General features: G+C 33.0%; 3 protein-coding genes and 1 non-coding gene across 5 annotated transcripts in view; 2 read left to right on the forward strand and 2 right to left on the reverse strand.

Annotated features, from left to right (window-relative positions):
- LOC115885881 (JNK-interacting protein 1) overlaps positions 1 to 17561 on the reverse strand; it is a 35911-nt gene that overhangs the window by 13801 nt on the left and 4549 nt on the right. The window contains exons 2-4 of the mRNA XM_030904918.1: positions 12960 to 13084; positions 8027 to 8140; positions 7815 to 7962 (exon numbers count right to left, since the gene is read on the reverse strand). Of these exons, the coding sequence (XP_030760778.1) occupies positions 7815 to 7962; positions 8027 to 8140; positions 12960 to 13084 (387 nt within the window). The remainder of the gene's footprint in view (positions 1 to 7814; positions 7963 to 8026; positions 8141 to 12959; positions 13085 to 17561) is intronic.
- Positions 492 to 573, forward strand: Trnas-aga. The gene has a single exon. It is a non-coding gene; the product is annotated as a tRNA-Ser (tRNA).
- LOC115885882 (putative nuclease HARBI1) lies at positions 3290 to 4686 on the forward strand. Of its 2 annotated transcripts, XM_030904920.1 has the most exons (4): positions 3290 to 3430; positions 3528 to 3585; positions 3645 to 3849; positions 3910 to 4686. In XM_030904920.1, the coding sequence occupies exons 3-4, from the start codon at positions 3658 to 3660 to the stop codon at positions 4675 to 4677; spliced, it is 960 nt and encodes a 319-aa protein (XP_030760780.1). In that variant the 5' UTR covers positions 3290 to 3430; positions 3528 to 3585; positions 3645 to 3657; the 3' UTR covers positions 4678 to 4686. The 2 variants fall into 2 exon arrangements, with proteins under 2 accessions (XP_030760780.1, XP_030760779.1); XM_030904919.1 differs by having other exon boundaries at positions 3290 to 3585.
- LOC115885884 (myb/SANT-like DNA-binding domain-containing protein 3) lies at positions 4730 to 6008 on the reverse strand. The gene is made up of 4 exons (XM_030904923.1): positions 5570 to 6008; positions 5187 to 5406; positions 5019 to 5129; positions 4730 to 4961 (listed from the first exon to the last, which is right to left on the reverse strand). The coding sequence occupies exons 1-4, from the start codon at positions 5729 to 5731 to the stop codon at positions 4765 to 4767; spliced, it is 690 nt and encodes a 229-aa protein (XP_030760783.1). The 5' UTR covers positions 5732 to 6008; the 3' UTR covers positions 4730 to 4764.

The raw sequence follows: 17561 nt of genomic DNA on the forward strand, positions 1-17561 counted from the left end.
ATGTTGCGAGGATAACTGACTTCTGGAGAATTCAATTATTATTATAATAATTATTAATGCTTATTTACCTACCTATCCACTCCCAATTCAAGTAGGTAAGTGAGTTAAATTTTCAAGATTTAAGTCGACACAGCATTTAATTAAATAAAATAGTTCAGCAAATTTAAAAACAGGAAACTGTATTAATACGCCATTCAAATAAGTCCCTACTATAAAATTTATTAAAGGCTTTGAATAAAAAGATAAGGGGTCATCATTTGGAAAAAAGGGTTGGAAAGCTGATTATTGATTTTATCTAATATAGATTATTCTAGATTATTTTCTAATACATTACGCATTATTTTGATTAGCTAAAATTAGTGCTAGATAAATCTGAGAAATAAATTTTAAAAAATTACACAATAACAAAAATTGTGTATTTTTAATATTACCATTACTTCTGAGCTAGCACTTTAGGAATTGTACAACATATAAGAAAATTCTTTCATTCAGCAGTTGTGGCCGAGCGGTTAAGGCGTCTGACTAGAAATCAGATTCCCTCTGGGAGCGTAGGTTCGAATCCTACCAACTGCGGTGAACTTTTTACATTTTTAACTTTTTTTATAACAAAAAAATATATATTAAATATTGGATTATATTAAAAAAATTAAAACATTTTCTAAAAAACCTATCATTCCAATCTTTAGCATTACAAATTAACTTTTTTTATTTACTTTTTCATAACAAAAAAATTATATTAAATATTGGATTTTTAAAAAGAAAAAAAATATATTTTCTAATAAGAGTAATAACCTCAAATTTTCCAATCTTTAAAATTACAACAAAAAACAAAAATAGTTTACTACTTCAATTAGCATAGGCATTAGGATTTCCGGAACCGGGGCTGTTTTTCGGAACGGGGAATTTCGGCGCCGTGTCTCTTAAGCCGCGTATAAATATGCCGAGGCAAGTACGAGACAAACCCGAAACGAGTATGAAACGAGGCTATAGCAAATTCTTTCCAAAAGGCGTACTAATATGCCGAGACGAGGACGAGACGAGTCAACCTCAAGCGGAATTCGTCATATTATAGCCTCGAGCCGAGCGATTTAGCCTCGAGCAGAGTCCCTGCCCAGTCGACCGGCGCGGCGGCGGAGCCTTCTGCAAGTGCCGTTTTTTTGAGTCTTTAATTATTTTATTCAATAATATATTTTGTATGTGGTTTGTATATCTATAAAATTTTTAAATAGAGTAACAGCGCTTTCAGATGGAGCGGACCGTACGCGCAGAGCGTCCGCACGGATGTTTTTTCAAGATAGCTCATCCGGACGGAGCATACGCGACCCAGGTGAAATTGTTCATATAAGCTCATGGTACTTGCTCGAAGTCGCGGACGCTCCGTTTCATTTGAAAGCGCTGTAAGATAAGGCCTAATTCGACTTTATTTATTTAAAAAATTAGAAATTTAAGTAATTAAGATTTAAATTATTAATTTAAATCTACATTTAAATGCCAATAACTAACATATATTGTAAATAATATATCTGCATTTCTTCATTTCTAAAGTTGTATATTTTTTCAAGGTATTCAATTCGCTACATTATTATTCTATGGCTTTCCATCATTGCAACACGCTTATTAATAATTTTTAAAATATTATTATGTAGGTATATAATTTTAAATCTAATTCCCAGTTTTTTAAACCTTCGCCGTAATGTGCTTTCTGAACAGGGTTTTTTTAAAGCTCGGAGAGTTTTTTTTTAATTATTTCTATGGCGGGAACTTTATTATTTTCATATTTGCCATAAATTAAGTTTCTTAGTAGTCTGGATATTTCAAATTTCTGGATTTTTCTATATCGAATCGTTCCTTTCTTTGTCGATTCCCTTTATTTATGAGAGTACCGTAAGGAACTTCTGAGAGCATGGCCACCTTTTTTTCAACACACTCGATTTGCCTCTCTTATCTTCTATGTATCCTATATGTAAAGAAGCTTGTTTTACATCTTTAATTCCGTTCAGCAGAAATAGCGCATAATTTACGTTTGAGCCGTTAATAACTCGACGAAAAGTTCATTACGTTTATTCATTTTTCATAAAATTTTCATGTTTTTATAAAAGAAATCACTAATAAATCTTTGTATATGAGATTTACCTACTTTAGCTAACTTACCTATACTATTTTAGAGAAGACAAAATTGCATCTTTCTAGTTAGGATGCATTATTAACATTATTACAAATAAAGGAAAGAATATTTATTTTTATATAAAAATGGGCTCGAAGCTCAGACCCCGTCCCAATATGACGAGTCAACCTCAAATCCGCTTGAGGTTGACTCTTCTCGGGTGTCTCTCGCACTCGTCTCGACATATTTATACACAGCTTTAGGAACCGGGATTTCCCGTTTTTTCGGTACTGACTAATTTTTATTCAATGGTGGTGCAGTTCATCAATCAGAAAGCAAGGGATTGTTTTTCAAAGTAAAAAGGATAAAAAATTGAGATTTTTAATGAAAATAATATCAAATTCTTAAGTAATCAGTCATGAAAAATTAACATGAACACAAACATGAACTCAAGTAAAGAAAAAAGGAAAGGTAACTTAAATTTCACATCAAACAATATAAACCAACTTAACTGAATTTGAGACAAAAGTCCTAAAATATTGAATTAAAAATGCAAATATCTATCAAAACATAACATAATAAATATTATAGGAACTTCAAAAGAGAAAAGAAGCAAGAACAATAAGAAATAGCATCATTATTACTTATTTAGAAGAGTTTGATTTCGACCGCTAAAAAGTATCAAAGGACTTTCTTTTTTTTCTGTGATGCCCAAAAAGATCTAAACCCTAATTGGTGGTATTAATTCGAGTTTCCAGAACCCTACTAAAATATTTTCGTTCAATGATTGTGGAGTTCGTCAATTAACAAGTAAGGGATGGTTCTCAAAAGTAAAACCGATAAAAAATTGAGTTTTAAATAAAAATAATATAAAATTATTTAAGTCATGAGAAAGTAAACATGAACACAAGCGAAAAAAAAAAAAGAAAACACACAGGTTGCTTAAAAATTACATCAAACATCAACCAACTTCGCGAAACCAACTTAACTAAATTAGAAAAAAAAACTTAACATTTTCAATTAAAGATGCAAATACCTGTAAAAACATAACACAAAAAAATATAACTAATACATTCAGCAATGTTATACTGAATAATAAGATAACATATTTAAACTTCAATAATTGCTAATATAAACATTATAGAAACTTCAAAATAACTTCAGAAGTAAGAACAGTAACACTGGTATTCATAAACGATCGCTGGCGCGCCGCCAGCGGTTCGCCAATCTCCCACGCATATTTGTCATGCAGAGTCGTTCGCCAACAATGACACACATGCGCATTCACTGAAATTTTGGCGCGGCGTTAGCGATTCGTTGGAGATGGTCAGTACTATCTCCGAGCGACCGCCAGATTAGTAAATAATTTAAATTTTGTTTTATTTTTCATAATAATTCGATTTAACAATGGAACGTGATTTAGATCTATTATATAATGCCCACAGGGATATTTTGGACATAGATTTTCATATACATCGGAGGTAAATTGGTTGCAGAAAACCTTTGAATTTGATATTATTTATTTCGTTGATTATTTTAGGTATATTCGAGATATGGAAAACCCTTTTGAATTTTACAGTGAAATCCAATTTAAAAAACGATTTAGATTTAGGAAAGAGGTGGTGCGTGATATTCTATTACCAATGGTACATGTCCGTGAACCCATGACTAACAGAGGATTGCCGGTACCCACATTGATAGGATTACTTTTAACGTTGCGTTTTTACGCTAGCGGAAGTTTTCAGGTGAAAATTAACAAAATAAAAAAGCCACACTTTTATAATAATATAATTATATGTTTGTAGATTGTCTGTGGAGACTTGAAAGGACTCAGCCAAAGTACTGTAAGCCGAGTTGTGACAAGAATCACCAGAAGACTTGCAGCACACTCTAGAACATATATCACATTTCCACTTAATGAGGATATTCCGGAAATGCAACGGCAATTTAGTACAATTGCTAACTTTCCAAATGTCACAGGGTGTGTCGATTGCACACATATCACTATCAAGAGTCCAGGAGGAGATGTTGCCGAACTGTTCCGAAATAGAAAACGATACTTTTCTATTAACGTACAAGCAACTTCAGGTCCTAATTTACAAATATTAGATATTGTTTCACGATATCCAGGAAGTTACCATGACAGTTACATTTTTCAAAGGAGTTCCTTAAAGGGAAAGTTTCAACGAAGAGAACTTCCTGGATATTTGCTTGGTGATGCGGGATATCCATGTTTACCTTACTTGCTGACTCCATTTAGACAAGTACGTACTCCAGGAGAAAGGCGATACAACCAAGCACATATTCAGACAAGAAATACCGTAGAACGATTATTTGGTGTTTTAAAGCGCCGATTTCCTTGTTTGAGTCGGGGACTTGCTACCAAGATCTCCACTTCCTGTTATATTATCGTAGCTTGTGCTATTCTTCATAATATTTCCATTACTTACCGTGACATCATAGACGAACCTCTACAGATCGACGATGATGTTCCAGAAATTATTTTTCGTGAAGGAAATTTAGGTTTAGGTAATGTGATGAGAAACCATATAGTTCATAATTATTTTGATTAAAAATCTATATCTACTATTAGGTACATACTATTGAAAATAAAACTATTACTTGTTAATCATTTATTAATTATTAAATTAATCGTTTATTTATTCATCTCTACTTTTCTTCCATTTTGCCTCTTCTTGTAACATTACGAACTTGGCAGCCGCCGCCTTATATTTCGCCTCCTCCATACGGATATCATGAAGTTCTTTCATATATGATTCTTCCTTTTCAACTAGGCCTAACCTTGCCTTGGTCAACTGATCAAGATGATCTTCCTTTTTTTTAGGGGGGCGCGAGACTGTGACAATAATTAATTTAAAAATATTTGCTAGGTCCTATAATCGTAGAATATTACCTTTAACAGCACTTGGGTTTAATGGAGTGGATAATGTTGGGGTTTCTGGCACTAAGACGTAAGAGGTGACTGATACCGTTGAAGCAGTTGCCTCTTCTGATGACCGTACAACTGAAACAAATAAAAATAGCAATTGTTTTGATGATTAACAAAGTATAGAAAGTTTACCTTCTGTATTTTTTAAATTTATGCCATCAGAATCATCTTCAATATTAACTTCATAATCGAGATGAGGTATCAGGGCATCTACTTCGGGTTGTGAATAAGGTGGTAGTGGTTTAGACGGCCCGCCTCCTGTGGCCATCACTTCACGCCTCTCTTCAGCTAACGCACTTTTCCTGCTTCTTTTTATTTTATCCCATAATCTTTTTAACTGGATTACTGTTCTCTAAAATAAACAGAATTTTTTAAATGTAGCTACTAAAAATATTTCTTTCTATTTCCTGTTTAAAAGATATATAATCTACTTTAATGCATAATTATCTCAAACCATAATAATAAATCCTATATCAAAGAATATTATAGCTACACAACATAAATTTTATATTTACCTTTTCTGTAGCTACCTCATTATACTCTAACGTAATTTTATCCCATGCTTTTTTCTTCTTCTCAATATTATAGGAATCAGTCCTTTTATCTTCTATAATAGGATAGTTTATCAACATTTTAATAAATTGTTCCTTATCACTTGCCGAATATTTTACCGCCATTGCAAAAAGACAACAAACAATAATAACAAGAAAAACGTTTTGGGATCAGTACCGCGCTCTGGTTTAAAAATCGTCGCGTGCCGTGGACGGAAAAACACATAAACAAATTAAATGCGCTTGCTCAAATCGCCACACGAGTCATAGCGAGTTGCCAGCGCGGCGACGGCGAGGATATCGTCTATGCATTCAAAATTGATATCGTTCGCTTCGCCGAAAGTTCGCTGGCGGTGCGACTGGGAGATTTTTCAACGCCTCGCCGGCGAATGACTATGAATACGGGTGTAAGAGTAGCATCATTCAGTGGCGCATCTAGAGATTGAGTCTAGGAGGGGTAGTGTGAATATTCAAAAAAATACTAAATTTGAATTAAATGTTTGCTGGAAGGTATTGTAACTGTGGAAAAAAAAATAAATCTACTTGGATTGGTTTGGATATTCTGTTAATGTGTAAAAATTTTATTTTATACCAAATTCTATCTTATTAATTAATTTCTTTTTGGGAGGAGTAATAACCCCCATTACCCCTACTATCCCTCCCGTATCTGCGCCCCTGTATAGGGCTTGTTTGTCTCTAAAATTTCCTGTTTCACAAGGTACCGTTTGTGTCGGGGAAGGGATCATAGTTTCATAGTTGTCGATTTTCGAAAGAAATCAGTACATCTATATTATTTCGTATATTTTTCATTTTATTGATTTTATGGAAAGCACTGTTCATTAAAATGTTGTATCCTATGTTATAGTGCTTGTTTCTCTCTATAATTTTCTGTCTCACAATGTACCGTTTGTGTCCGGGAAGGGTTCATAGTTGTCGATTTTCGAAAGAAATCAGTACATGTATATTATTTCGTTTATTTTTAATTTTATTGATTTTATGGAAAGCACTATTCATTAAAATGTTGTATCCTATGTTATAGGGCTTGTTTCTCTCTACAATTTCCTGTTTCACAATGTATCGTTTGTGTCGGGGACGGGATCATAGTTTCATAGTTGTCGATTTTCGAAAGAAATCAGTACATGTATATTATTTCGTATATTTTTCATTTTATTGATTTTATGGAAAGCACTGTTGATTAAAATGTTGTATCCTATGTTATAGGGCTTGTTTCTCTCTATAATTTTCTGTCTCACAATGTACCGTTTGTGTCCGGGAAGGGTTCATAGTTGTCGATTTTCGAAAGAAATCAGTACATGTATATTATTTCGTTTATTTTACATTTTATTGATTTTATGGAAAGAACTGTTCATTAAAATGTTGTATCCTATGTATAGGCCTTGTTTCTTTCTACAATTTCCTGTTTCACGATGTACCGTTTGTGTCGGGGAAGGGATCATAGTTTCATAGTTGTCGATTTTCGAAAGAAATCAGTACATATGTATATTATTTCGTATATTTTGCATTTTATTGATTTTATGGGAAGAACTGTTCATTGAAATGTTGTATTCTATGTTATAGGGCCAGTGGTGCATCTAGAGATTGAGTCTGGGAGGGGTAGTGTGAATATTCAAAAAAGTACAAAATTTGAATTAAATTTTTGCTGGAAGGTATTGTAATTGTGGAAAAAAATCTACTTGGATTGGTTTGGATATTCTGTTTTAATTTGTGTTATTAACTTTTTTGTAACAATTTTATTTTATACCAAATTTTATCTTTTTAATTAATTTCTTTCTGGGAGGGGTAATTACCCCCATTACCCCTCCCGGATATGCGCCCCTGGCATCATTACTTATTTAGAAGAATTTGATTTCGACCGCTAGAAAGTATGAAAAGTCTTTCGCACGTAATAAAAAATATATTTTTAATTATTATTACCGAATCCCGAAAGTACCCCCGGTTCTTTGATGTCTCAAAATAACCGGGAACTCCCGGTACTTTCGGTAACCTTATATGGTTTGAAAAAAAAAATATCAATAAATTGTTTGTAGCCGCCATATCAAAAACTGAAATTGCCATAATAATATTCAAACTTCTGAAAAGGGACGAAAGGCACATAAAGAAGAGAGAAAAAAATATATCTAGAATATTTCTCTAAAGTAAATTTGCTAATATCAAAGGTGTAAAGTGTAAATACAAAATATGTACCTACCTGTCTGATTCTGGTGAGTCGTCCCATAAATATCCACATTTTAGCACTAGCAGAGAGCTGGGTCCGCTGCTGGCCCCACCCATTTCTTCTGCCAGTGACATTTCTCGTGACAGTTGCTGTTGAGCGTTGTACATTGTGACTAGGGCAGCTGTAGATTAAAAATATAATTTTAAACATCACAGTTCAAAAATAATGAGGCAGGTTCTTATTACACTTTTTGTTTTTTGGTATTTCTGGTAATTTTCGTCGACGTCTTTCACCAGTCCATGGTGGGGTGGGTGCTCCTCTGCCGAAACTGTCAGCCGATTTGCTTCGGTCTTCTTTTACTAAAAAGAAGTGTCAAATATAAATTGAAAATTTATCACAAAATAAATATAATAATGTTTCAATATGTCGTATTCAAAATTCAGCCACACATGATCTTACTACTGCCATCACTCGCTGACGAGTATTTGACACGCATCAGAAAATGGTCACGCAAGGCGTTTTCTTTCATGAGCTTTTTTGCGAATGAAAACGAAAGCCTACCGCACTCCGGACATTCAAAAATCTCATTACTTTGTTGCCACTTTACTTTTTGGTTGGGTCGGTTGTGAGGGTTGATCCTATTGAGTTCTATTGTGAGCTCTTTCTTCCGACTCATTCTGCATATTAATCCCATTTCAGTTTTCGTAAAAACTGTCCTTGTACCTTTTGAGTTGTCCACCCGGCCTCTTCTTACCTTCTACAAGCTCACCGTAAAGCAGACATTTTGGTATGCGGTTTTCTTGCATTCGGCATACGTGACCAGTAGTAGTGGGAACTATGGAATGAATACTATCGAAACATTCGATAGTTGCAATTCATTCGAATAATTCGATAGCTAGTAAGAAAACATTCGTTGAAAACTATTCGAATAAAAATGATCGAATAGATGCGTCATCTGCCTTGAACTATTGTATTAAAGTAACTCGGCAGCAAAAACCATTCATTTATAAAATTCATTTATTCGCCAGGATCGATTATAATAAAATATTAACTGGATTTTAGTTGTCGCCCGGCGACGTAGGTTTCTTTCCGAGAAACCCGACAGCGGTCGGTGGCAATGCTATGAAAGAAGCCGGCATCTTTGATTTTTTCCTGAGTCAGATAAAGATAAGGACACATTATTTTTTTTATTGAGGTGCTAGTATTTACACAGAAAATACATTATGAAGGGCGCTGTTGCCATATATTGGTATTAATTGATATCAGCAAAGAATATTATTGTTTGGCTTTAGTTAGTTAGGGATAGTATGTCTATATATTTTGCATTTTTTTATTAATATTCTGTTCTTACACTGCAATAATACTTGTTATTTTGGATGTAGGTTAGAAAAATGATTTTTAATGTTTTTAAGCAAAGACTGGTTTAATAAATAATAATAACAGTAATAATTTGTTATACCTATTAACAACAAAATTTAAAATCATTTAATATAAACATTTTTTTTTAAGTAGTAGCAAAATATAAACAACAAATTAGATATCAAAATTATTTATATTAGATCCTATTTAAAAATAATATAGTCTCTAAATTTTTTGGCAATGTTGGTTTATTAAATAATAATAATTACAGAACTAATTTGTTATATTAACAACAAATTTTAAAATCATGAAATATAAACATTTATTAATTTTCTAAGCATGCAGTGTAATGGAAGGAAAATATAAATAAACAATTAGAAATCCAAATTATTTATATTAGTTTAGTGTTACTATTTAAAAATAATATTTACTTTTACTGGCATTTACTTTAAAAAATAAATGAAATATTTCTTCGCAAAAAACTACATGTAAGAGAATTAGCATAAACAAAATACAAACATCGTTAACTTTTTTTTAAATTGGCACGTGTAAAACTTTCAATTTAATTTTCTCACCCCATAGTTTGAGTTCGATAACCATTTACTTAACCACATTACTTAAATATGATTATTAAATTCAACTAATCATCTCATCTCTCTTAAAAATTGCTACTTCTCAAAATTTCCCATTAAAAAATAGACCATATACCATATAAAATTAAATAATTGAAAGATCGGGCTACGGAAAATCACACAAATTAACACACACAATCGTCAGTTAAAAAAAGCTACTATTTTAGTATTTTAAATATTTTAATAAACCTAAAAATAGCACAGTATTTATAAGGCGAAGTTATAAAAATTTGGAAGAACTAATAATGAATGCACTGACGCACACAAAAATCAAATGAATACTAAATTTCATTTATCAAAAGCATTCGATAGTCGTGGCTCAACGATTAACCATTTAGTCGCACGGCGAGGTTGTCACATATACTTTAGTATACAAATGAATGAATGATTTTATTCCAATAAAACCATTCGATAGTTGAAATCATTCATTCAGTAACCATTCAATAGTCTAATTCATTCGATAGTTCCCATCGCTAGTGACCAGCCCATTTTAAGCGGGATTTGGTAATCATGACTTCAATACTCTCGCAGTTAGCTTTTTCAACGACCGATTCATTTGAGACATGATGGTCGGCGGTACAGCACCCAGGTTTCGCTACCATATAACATGGTGGGGATTTTAATTGCTCGGTACACTGCAAGTTTCGTTTTTGTACTCAAGTCATGATTGTAGAAAACCCTGACTTTTAATTTGCAGAATGCTGTTGAGGCGCTTTTCCGAAATGAAACTGCCGAGGTAATTGAATTCCGCTACATATTCCAATAGTTCTTCTTCGATTTTTATAGCATTGTTGTGATTGTCCGGGGGAGTGCACTGTTTTTGGTTTTGTCGATGTTTAGCTTAAGGTCCAAAGCCTCGTATGCCCAGGTATATGTGTTCAACATTTCTAGTAATTGTTGAAACATTTTTGCAACTAGAGCGCAGTCATCAGCGTATTGAAGTTCTGTGATGAATTTTGTACATGTTTTTGCCCTGAGCCTTTTTATGTTGAACAGACAACAGACCGCCGTCCTATCTATATCTAATGGACAAAATCCTCACTCTTGCAGTTTGCTGTCCACTATAATGGAGAGCGCTGCCATGAATATGTTGATTAGGAGAGGCGCTAAGACACATCCCTGACCATAGAGAAATATAAAATAAAAGAGTAGTCATTTCCATAGTCAAAAGTAGGCAACACGTTTAACGAGGATCGATTGTAGCGCACCCTTGAGCCCTAACTGAACTAATCGAAATATGACAGACCTTATCGGTAAAATAGGTATCTGCATTGCCTACCACAAAAAAGGCGGGCTGTTTCAATGTGAATATAAAATTTTATGTATTTTTAAAAATATTACGAAATTAAAACTGTAAAAATATAATGAAAGTTTATTTTTAAAAACGGAATATTTGAAAAGTATAAACTATTGTACACTTTTCAAATGCTTACAGTTAAATGCTAAATTAAATTTGATAATATAAAACATATATGCTGAATTAACCTCGAGGGGTAAACTCCTGATGAATTTCTGTACACTAATGCCAAAGTAATGCCAAATAATTTAGTACTAATACCAATAATGCCACGAAAATGCCAACATCTTGTACACCACCAAAATACACCAGCGGTTTACCCTTCGATTTACCTATAGTATTATAAAACGTATTTAACAACGCCACTAACAAAGCATATAAGATCGCAGGGTTTGCAATCTATGCTATTATAACAGATAAAGATTTAAATAAGACATCATCAAAAATTAATTCATCTTTAAGTTGGATTTATAAACTCAGCAGTCAGCAGTTGAAATTCAGTTGAGGTAGCAAATGGTCAACACTATTAAATGAAGGGGCAAATTTATAGTCAGTTCGTTTTACGTTCACAGAGTTCAGAGATGGGCAATGTCTTTACATATCGAACTTGCTTTGCATGATACCCTTTCCTGGATCGTGTTCAAATCACATCATCGGCTGAACAAAATATTACATGATGATGGCAAAACACAGCACAAAAATATAAAGTTCAAATCATAGAGAAATATAAGGTCTCTGGTTCCTCGGGAAATAAAACTTCGTCCATAATTTCTGTACGCACAAACACAACACAAACAAACAAAGTTTATGCTACACAAAATAATAACAAAATTCCAAAATACAAAACAAAATTGTAAACAATTGCAAAATATAAATAATTTGCTGTCATGTCACTTGTCATTCTTGTAATGACACGTGACAGGTAGCAGGTGGCGACGCTTTGGAGCCCTAACTGAACTATGCAACATTATGGCCAAGTTAGACAACCTTTCAAACACTCTTTTATTTTAGTTACTTTATGTCCCTGACTAACTCCTGTTTTCGTAAGGAAGGGATCGCTCAGTGATCCATGATGTGACACTCTTGACTTGTTGTTATGAGGGTTTTTACGCACTGTAAGAAATTTGTTGAGTACTCCGAACTTTTTCATAATTGCCCAAAGTGCATCTCTGTTCACAGAGTCGAAGGCGAGAGTGTTAGGTCGATAAATGCAACATAAAGTTTAGACTGCTGCTCTTTTACTTTTTCGTGTAGTTGGCGGATGGAAAATATGGAATCGACGGTGGTGCGAAACCCCGTTTGCGATTCTGGAAGGATTTTTTCTATATGTGGGTGCAGGCGGTTTGTGGTACAGTGTGCGTCAAAATGTTTATAACATGTGGGTCAAAATGTTTATAACATAAATTACAAAGAAATTATATCGACATGTGTCATGTGATATCTATCATGACCACATATTACAAAATTGTCATATAACAAATATTATTATTTCAACTTCAATATTAAAATCTTGAAAAAATCATTCCTTATCATTTCTTTCCAATAATTTTTTTCCATTGTCTCCATTTTTTGTCATTTAATTTAGATTTTAAACATTTTTTTTAGATTTACCTGCTTACTCCCATAAATGTATTTGTTAACACTTACTTTTCAAAGGTAGTACTATTTTAATACGCCATTAGTAAGTCATTTCCTATTCAAACGTAATAATTACAATTAATTTATTCAAGTTTAAAAGAAGCTTTTAAAAATAAACCTTTATTCTTTTTTCTCATTTAAAATAGGTTCCAAAAGTTTTCAGCAGTATTAATTAAAATTTTATTATGTATTTACGACATTAACATAATAATAATTTGAGAAATAGAATATATTATTAGAGATTTTTCTTACACGATTGAGGTCCATGTTTCTCCGGTAAGCTAGAATGCGCCTCTGGAATGGATATATCACAGTCATTGAGCTCGTGTTCTGGAGAAGGGGTTGTGCCAGGAGAGTCGTCATCCAAGTGAACTAATCTATTAAAAAAAAGAACAAACCTTTAGTTCATTTAGGTGCCTAAGTATCATAAGATTAAGTTAGTTTTAATTATTTTTGATTTTGAGACTGCTCGTTATTACTACATATTGTAAAAATAGTATTTTAGTAAAACGTTATTTTGAATTTCATAGCTGAGAAAATTAGAAGCGACGACATTTTAACAGTATTTAAATATTCAATTTAACCATTATAGTACCTACATATATAGAGACATTATCAAAAGAACTAAAAAGTTAATTTCTTATAATTAATTTTAACTAAATCCGGCTCTGTTTTTATTAGTAGTATAGAATATACAGGGTGTTTCAAAAAACATGATGTGCCATCTCTCGTGGGAAGATTCCTCACGTAAAAATAAGATTTATTTCTCATATCAATTTAGATCCGATTCTGCTTTGTTTCGTAGCTACAGGGTGTTAAAATCTTAATAATCTTTCAATTTATTATAATTTACTTCCAAGCACTTTTAGTGATTCGAATGAAATTTTGAGGGTAAAAGCTACTATAAGTGCTACATATTTTAGTGCTAAAAAAGTGTCGATAAATTCATCAGGGACGTGCATATGGGTTAACACTAAAATATTAAAAAAAAACATGTGCGCCAATGACTTTTTTCTTTTGATATCCAAAATTGTGTATAGGGCGTTTAATGCCAAATAAATGTTATCACTTGATATTTTGTCGAATTCGGCCTGATTGATGAGATAAACGCAATTTTCTTCTTCTTCCTTCTTCCTTCTTCATACTAGGCGAATCGCCTGTTTGGTTTCGTCGTCTCTACCGGTCAGACTGACAAGTTGTCGGTCCATCGTTTTCGTGGACGTCCTAAGCTTCTGCGATCAAGCGGTGATTTGTCGCGTGCAACTCTCACTATCCTTCTGTTGTCCATTCTGCTGATATGGTCGTTCCATTCTTCCTTTCTGCTGAGTACCCCTCATTTACATTTTCCACCTTGCACGCTCTTCTTATGCTTTCATTTCTCTCCCTGTCCAGAAGCGTCTTTCCAGCTATTCTGCGTAGTACTCTCATTTCGGTTGCTTCTAGTAGTTGTTTAGTTTTCGCTGTATCAGGTCGAGTTTCTGCAGTGTATGTCATTATTGGTTGTACCGTTGCCTTGTAAATTCTCGCTTTAGTCTCCACCTCAATGTTTTTATTTCGCCATATTGTATCATTCAGGCATCCTGCTACTCTGGTTGCCTTCGTTGTCCGTTCTCGCACCTCCGCTTCTACATCACCATATCCTGAGATTTCTATGCCTAGATACTTAAACTTCATCTCTTGCTGAATAACATTGCCCTCGACTTCCAGTTTGCATCTTAGTGGTACTTTTGATGTCGTCATGCAATTAGTTTTCTGGGTCGATATTATCATATTAAGTGATTTGGCAGTGCAATTAAATCGATGTAATAAGCGCTGTAGATCGTTCTCATTTTCAGCTACCAATACGGCGTCATCGGCATAGCATAGAATAGTAATTTCCTGATCGCCCATACTGTATCCCTTCAGTAAACGTACATTTCCTATTATTTCGTCCATAATGATGTTTAAAAGAAGAGGGCTCAGGGAGTCACCTTGTGACTCCCTTGATACCACAGCCTACATTTATTGGTTCAGTCAGGACCCCGTTAATTTTAGCTCGAATTTGGTTCGCTTCATATATGTTTTGTATGGTTTTAACGAGGTTATGTGGGATTTGCCTATTGTAAAGAAGGTGTACAACGTCTCTTAGCTGCACACGGTCGAACGCTTTTTCTAAATCAATAAAACACATATACGCTGGTTTGTTTATATTTGATTGATTTTTCTGTTATCTGTCTTATGACAGAAACCGCGTCTGTGCATGATCTACCCGATCTGAAACCTTGCTGTTCATCTACTAAGCATGTTAAGTCGTTAATTTTGGTTGTTATCACTTTTGTCATAAGTTTTAGTGTGGTGCTTAGAAGATTTATGCCTAAGCTTGAGGGCAGCTTCTTATCTCCTCTCTTAAACATCAAGATAGTGGTGCTGGTTCGCCATTCATCGGGTATCCTGTGTTGGTAAAGAATTTTTTGAATCAGGGATGTTAGCTGCTGTATGAGACTTTGATGTCGGAAATTACTTAAATATGGCGGCCAAAGTCTCATAAAGCAATTTTATTAATCACAATTAATAAAATTAAAATAAAAATAAAATTAATAAATTATATATTTTACCTAATTTATTGCTAAATATTATTACTATTAGTTATTATTACGATTAGTCCAACCTACAGCAATTTCAAATAAAAAAATAATTATTTTTTCATATCTTTTTAATGATGAATCAATAAGTACTTATTTAAAACATTCACAAGTTAATGATATTCACATTTTTAAGAGGTTGATTAGACTTGGATCTAGGCAAATTAATAAAATTGCGTTTATCTCATCAAGTAGGCGGAAATCGACAAAATATCAAGAGACAACTTTTAATCAGCATTAAACTGATACTATGATACAATTCCGCTAACAAGAGAAAAAAAAGTCAGTGGCGTACATGCTTTTTTTAAAAAAATATTCTAATGATAACCCATATGCACGTCACTGGTGAATATATCGACATATTTTTAGCTTTAAAATATGTCGTACTTATAGTAACTTTTACCCTCAAAATTTCATTCAAAACGCTAAAAGTACTTGGAAGAAAATTATAATAAATCGAAAAAATATTAAAACTTTAACACCCTGTAGCTACGAAACAAAGCAGAATCGGGCCTATATGTTGATATGAAAAATAAATCTTATTTTTACGTCAGGAATCTCCCCACGAGAGATGGCACATGTTTTTTGAAACATCCTGTATACCTACAGCGCCTTTCATTTTTAAATTGATTTCTTTGACAGATCATGCTAAGTCAGTCATGATGGAAAAGACGGAGAGAAGAAACTAATAAAAAAACTAATCAACACAATTGATATACCGTATGATCGAAAAAATACGGCGTCCAGTTGGCTTGAAAAAGACGATCGATGACATTCCCTATATAATTTTACATACAAAATGAGAGCGATCTTCATTTCATAGCCATCGCTGACGCCGTTTCTTTTTCGATCATACAGCGTCGCTGCGATATACATATATGGAAACGGTCGATTATTGGGCAAAGTATACGAGGTTCCACAAAAAGTTAAATACAAAAGTTATAGGGTTTTTAAATGCCTAACATCATGTAATAAATTTAAGTATATAGGGTCGATCATAAAGTCGTGGCACCTCAAAGATTCATTTTTTTAAAGTACCTTTTTTTACCCTGTATATTGTTGGGTGTTTCAATTCTTCTGTCAATTTTAAGCAAAAATTGTAATACAAATAATGTACCTAAATCCAACCGTTTCCGAGATATCGAGTTTTGGTTTTGACATGTTAATCGAAAATTATGTAATTTCCAGACTTGATATAAGGTAATCTCATTTTATACATATATAAAATGCTAACTTGAAAATTAATGTCAAATATTATAAAGTATCACAGTTTCCGCAGAATATGGCATCGTTAAATGAAACGGAACAAACTAAAATTAATTAAATCGGATTATTTAAGTGATATTTTCAAAAGTCAATAACTCGGAAACGGTTCGTATAAGGTACATTGTGTGTATTTCTGTTTTTGCTTACAATTGAAGGAACAATTGAAATATGCAATAATATACAGAGGGTTCCATTTAAAAAAAAATGAAACATTGATGTGTCACGAGTTTATGACCGACCCTGTATACTTAAATTTATTACTCGCCAATAGACATTTAAAACCCCTATAACTTTTATGTTTACCTTTTTGCGGTACCTCGTATATTTTACTCAATAATCGACCGTTTCCATACATATCAGCGATCCTGTATAAATAGACACACATACCGAGTATTTTAAATTCGATTAGCACCCTCTGGAGCAAATTTGGCTGTCGAAGATTGATTTTGTATTACTCAAATATTTTTGCTTCTACCATGAGAATCGGCTGGTTATAAAAATTTCAGGAAAAAATCATGATTTTTTTTAAAAAATCAGATTTATTTGATTTAAATCAAATTTTTTTGATTTTAATTTAAAACAATATTTAAATCGGATTTCCAAACGTCTAGGACTTATTTCAAGTTAAAGTCCTATCCTAAATGGCTAAATTTTTATAACTCTGCCCGTTATGGATAAAATTAATAATTCTAGGGTGCGTTTGTCATTTTTCCACATCGGTCACCAATTTCGCAAAAAAATCGCTCGCTTCAGATCAAAAGAATTGTTTTTCAAACGTCTCAAAAGTATTAATTTTAGTCATTTTAACGCCTAGGTATAAAAGTAAAGCACTGTTACGCCTATAAGCACAAAAGTACAAAAATATATTATTAAACTGATATTAAGTGTCAAATTCAACGAGTGTACAAATTGTTGCTCGATTCCTGTTTATATTATTTGCAATGTTCGAAATTGATTAAAAATGTTT

Source organism: Sitophilus oryzae, unplaced genomic scaffold, assembly GCF_002938485.1.
Source record: "Sitophilus oryzae breed Bouriz unplaced genomic scaffold, Soryzae_2.0 scaffold_465_pilon_pilon, whole genome shotgun sequence".
In the NCBI taxonomy this organism is placed as follows: Eukaryota; Metazoa; Arthropoda; class Insecta; order Coleoptera; family Curculionidae; genus Sitophilus; species Sitophilus oryzae.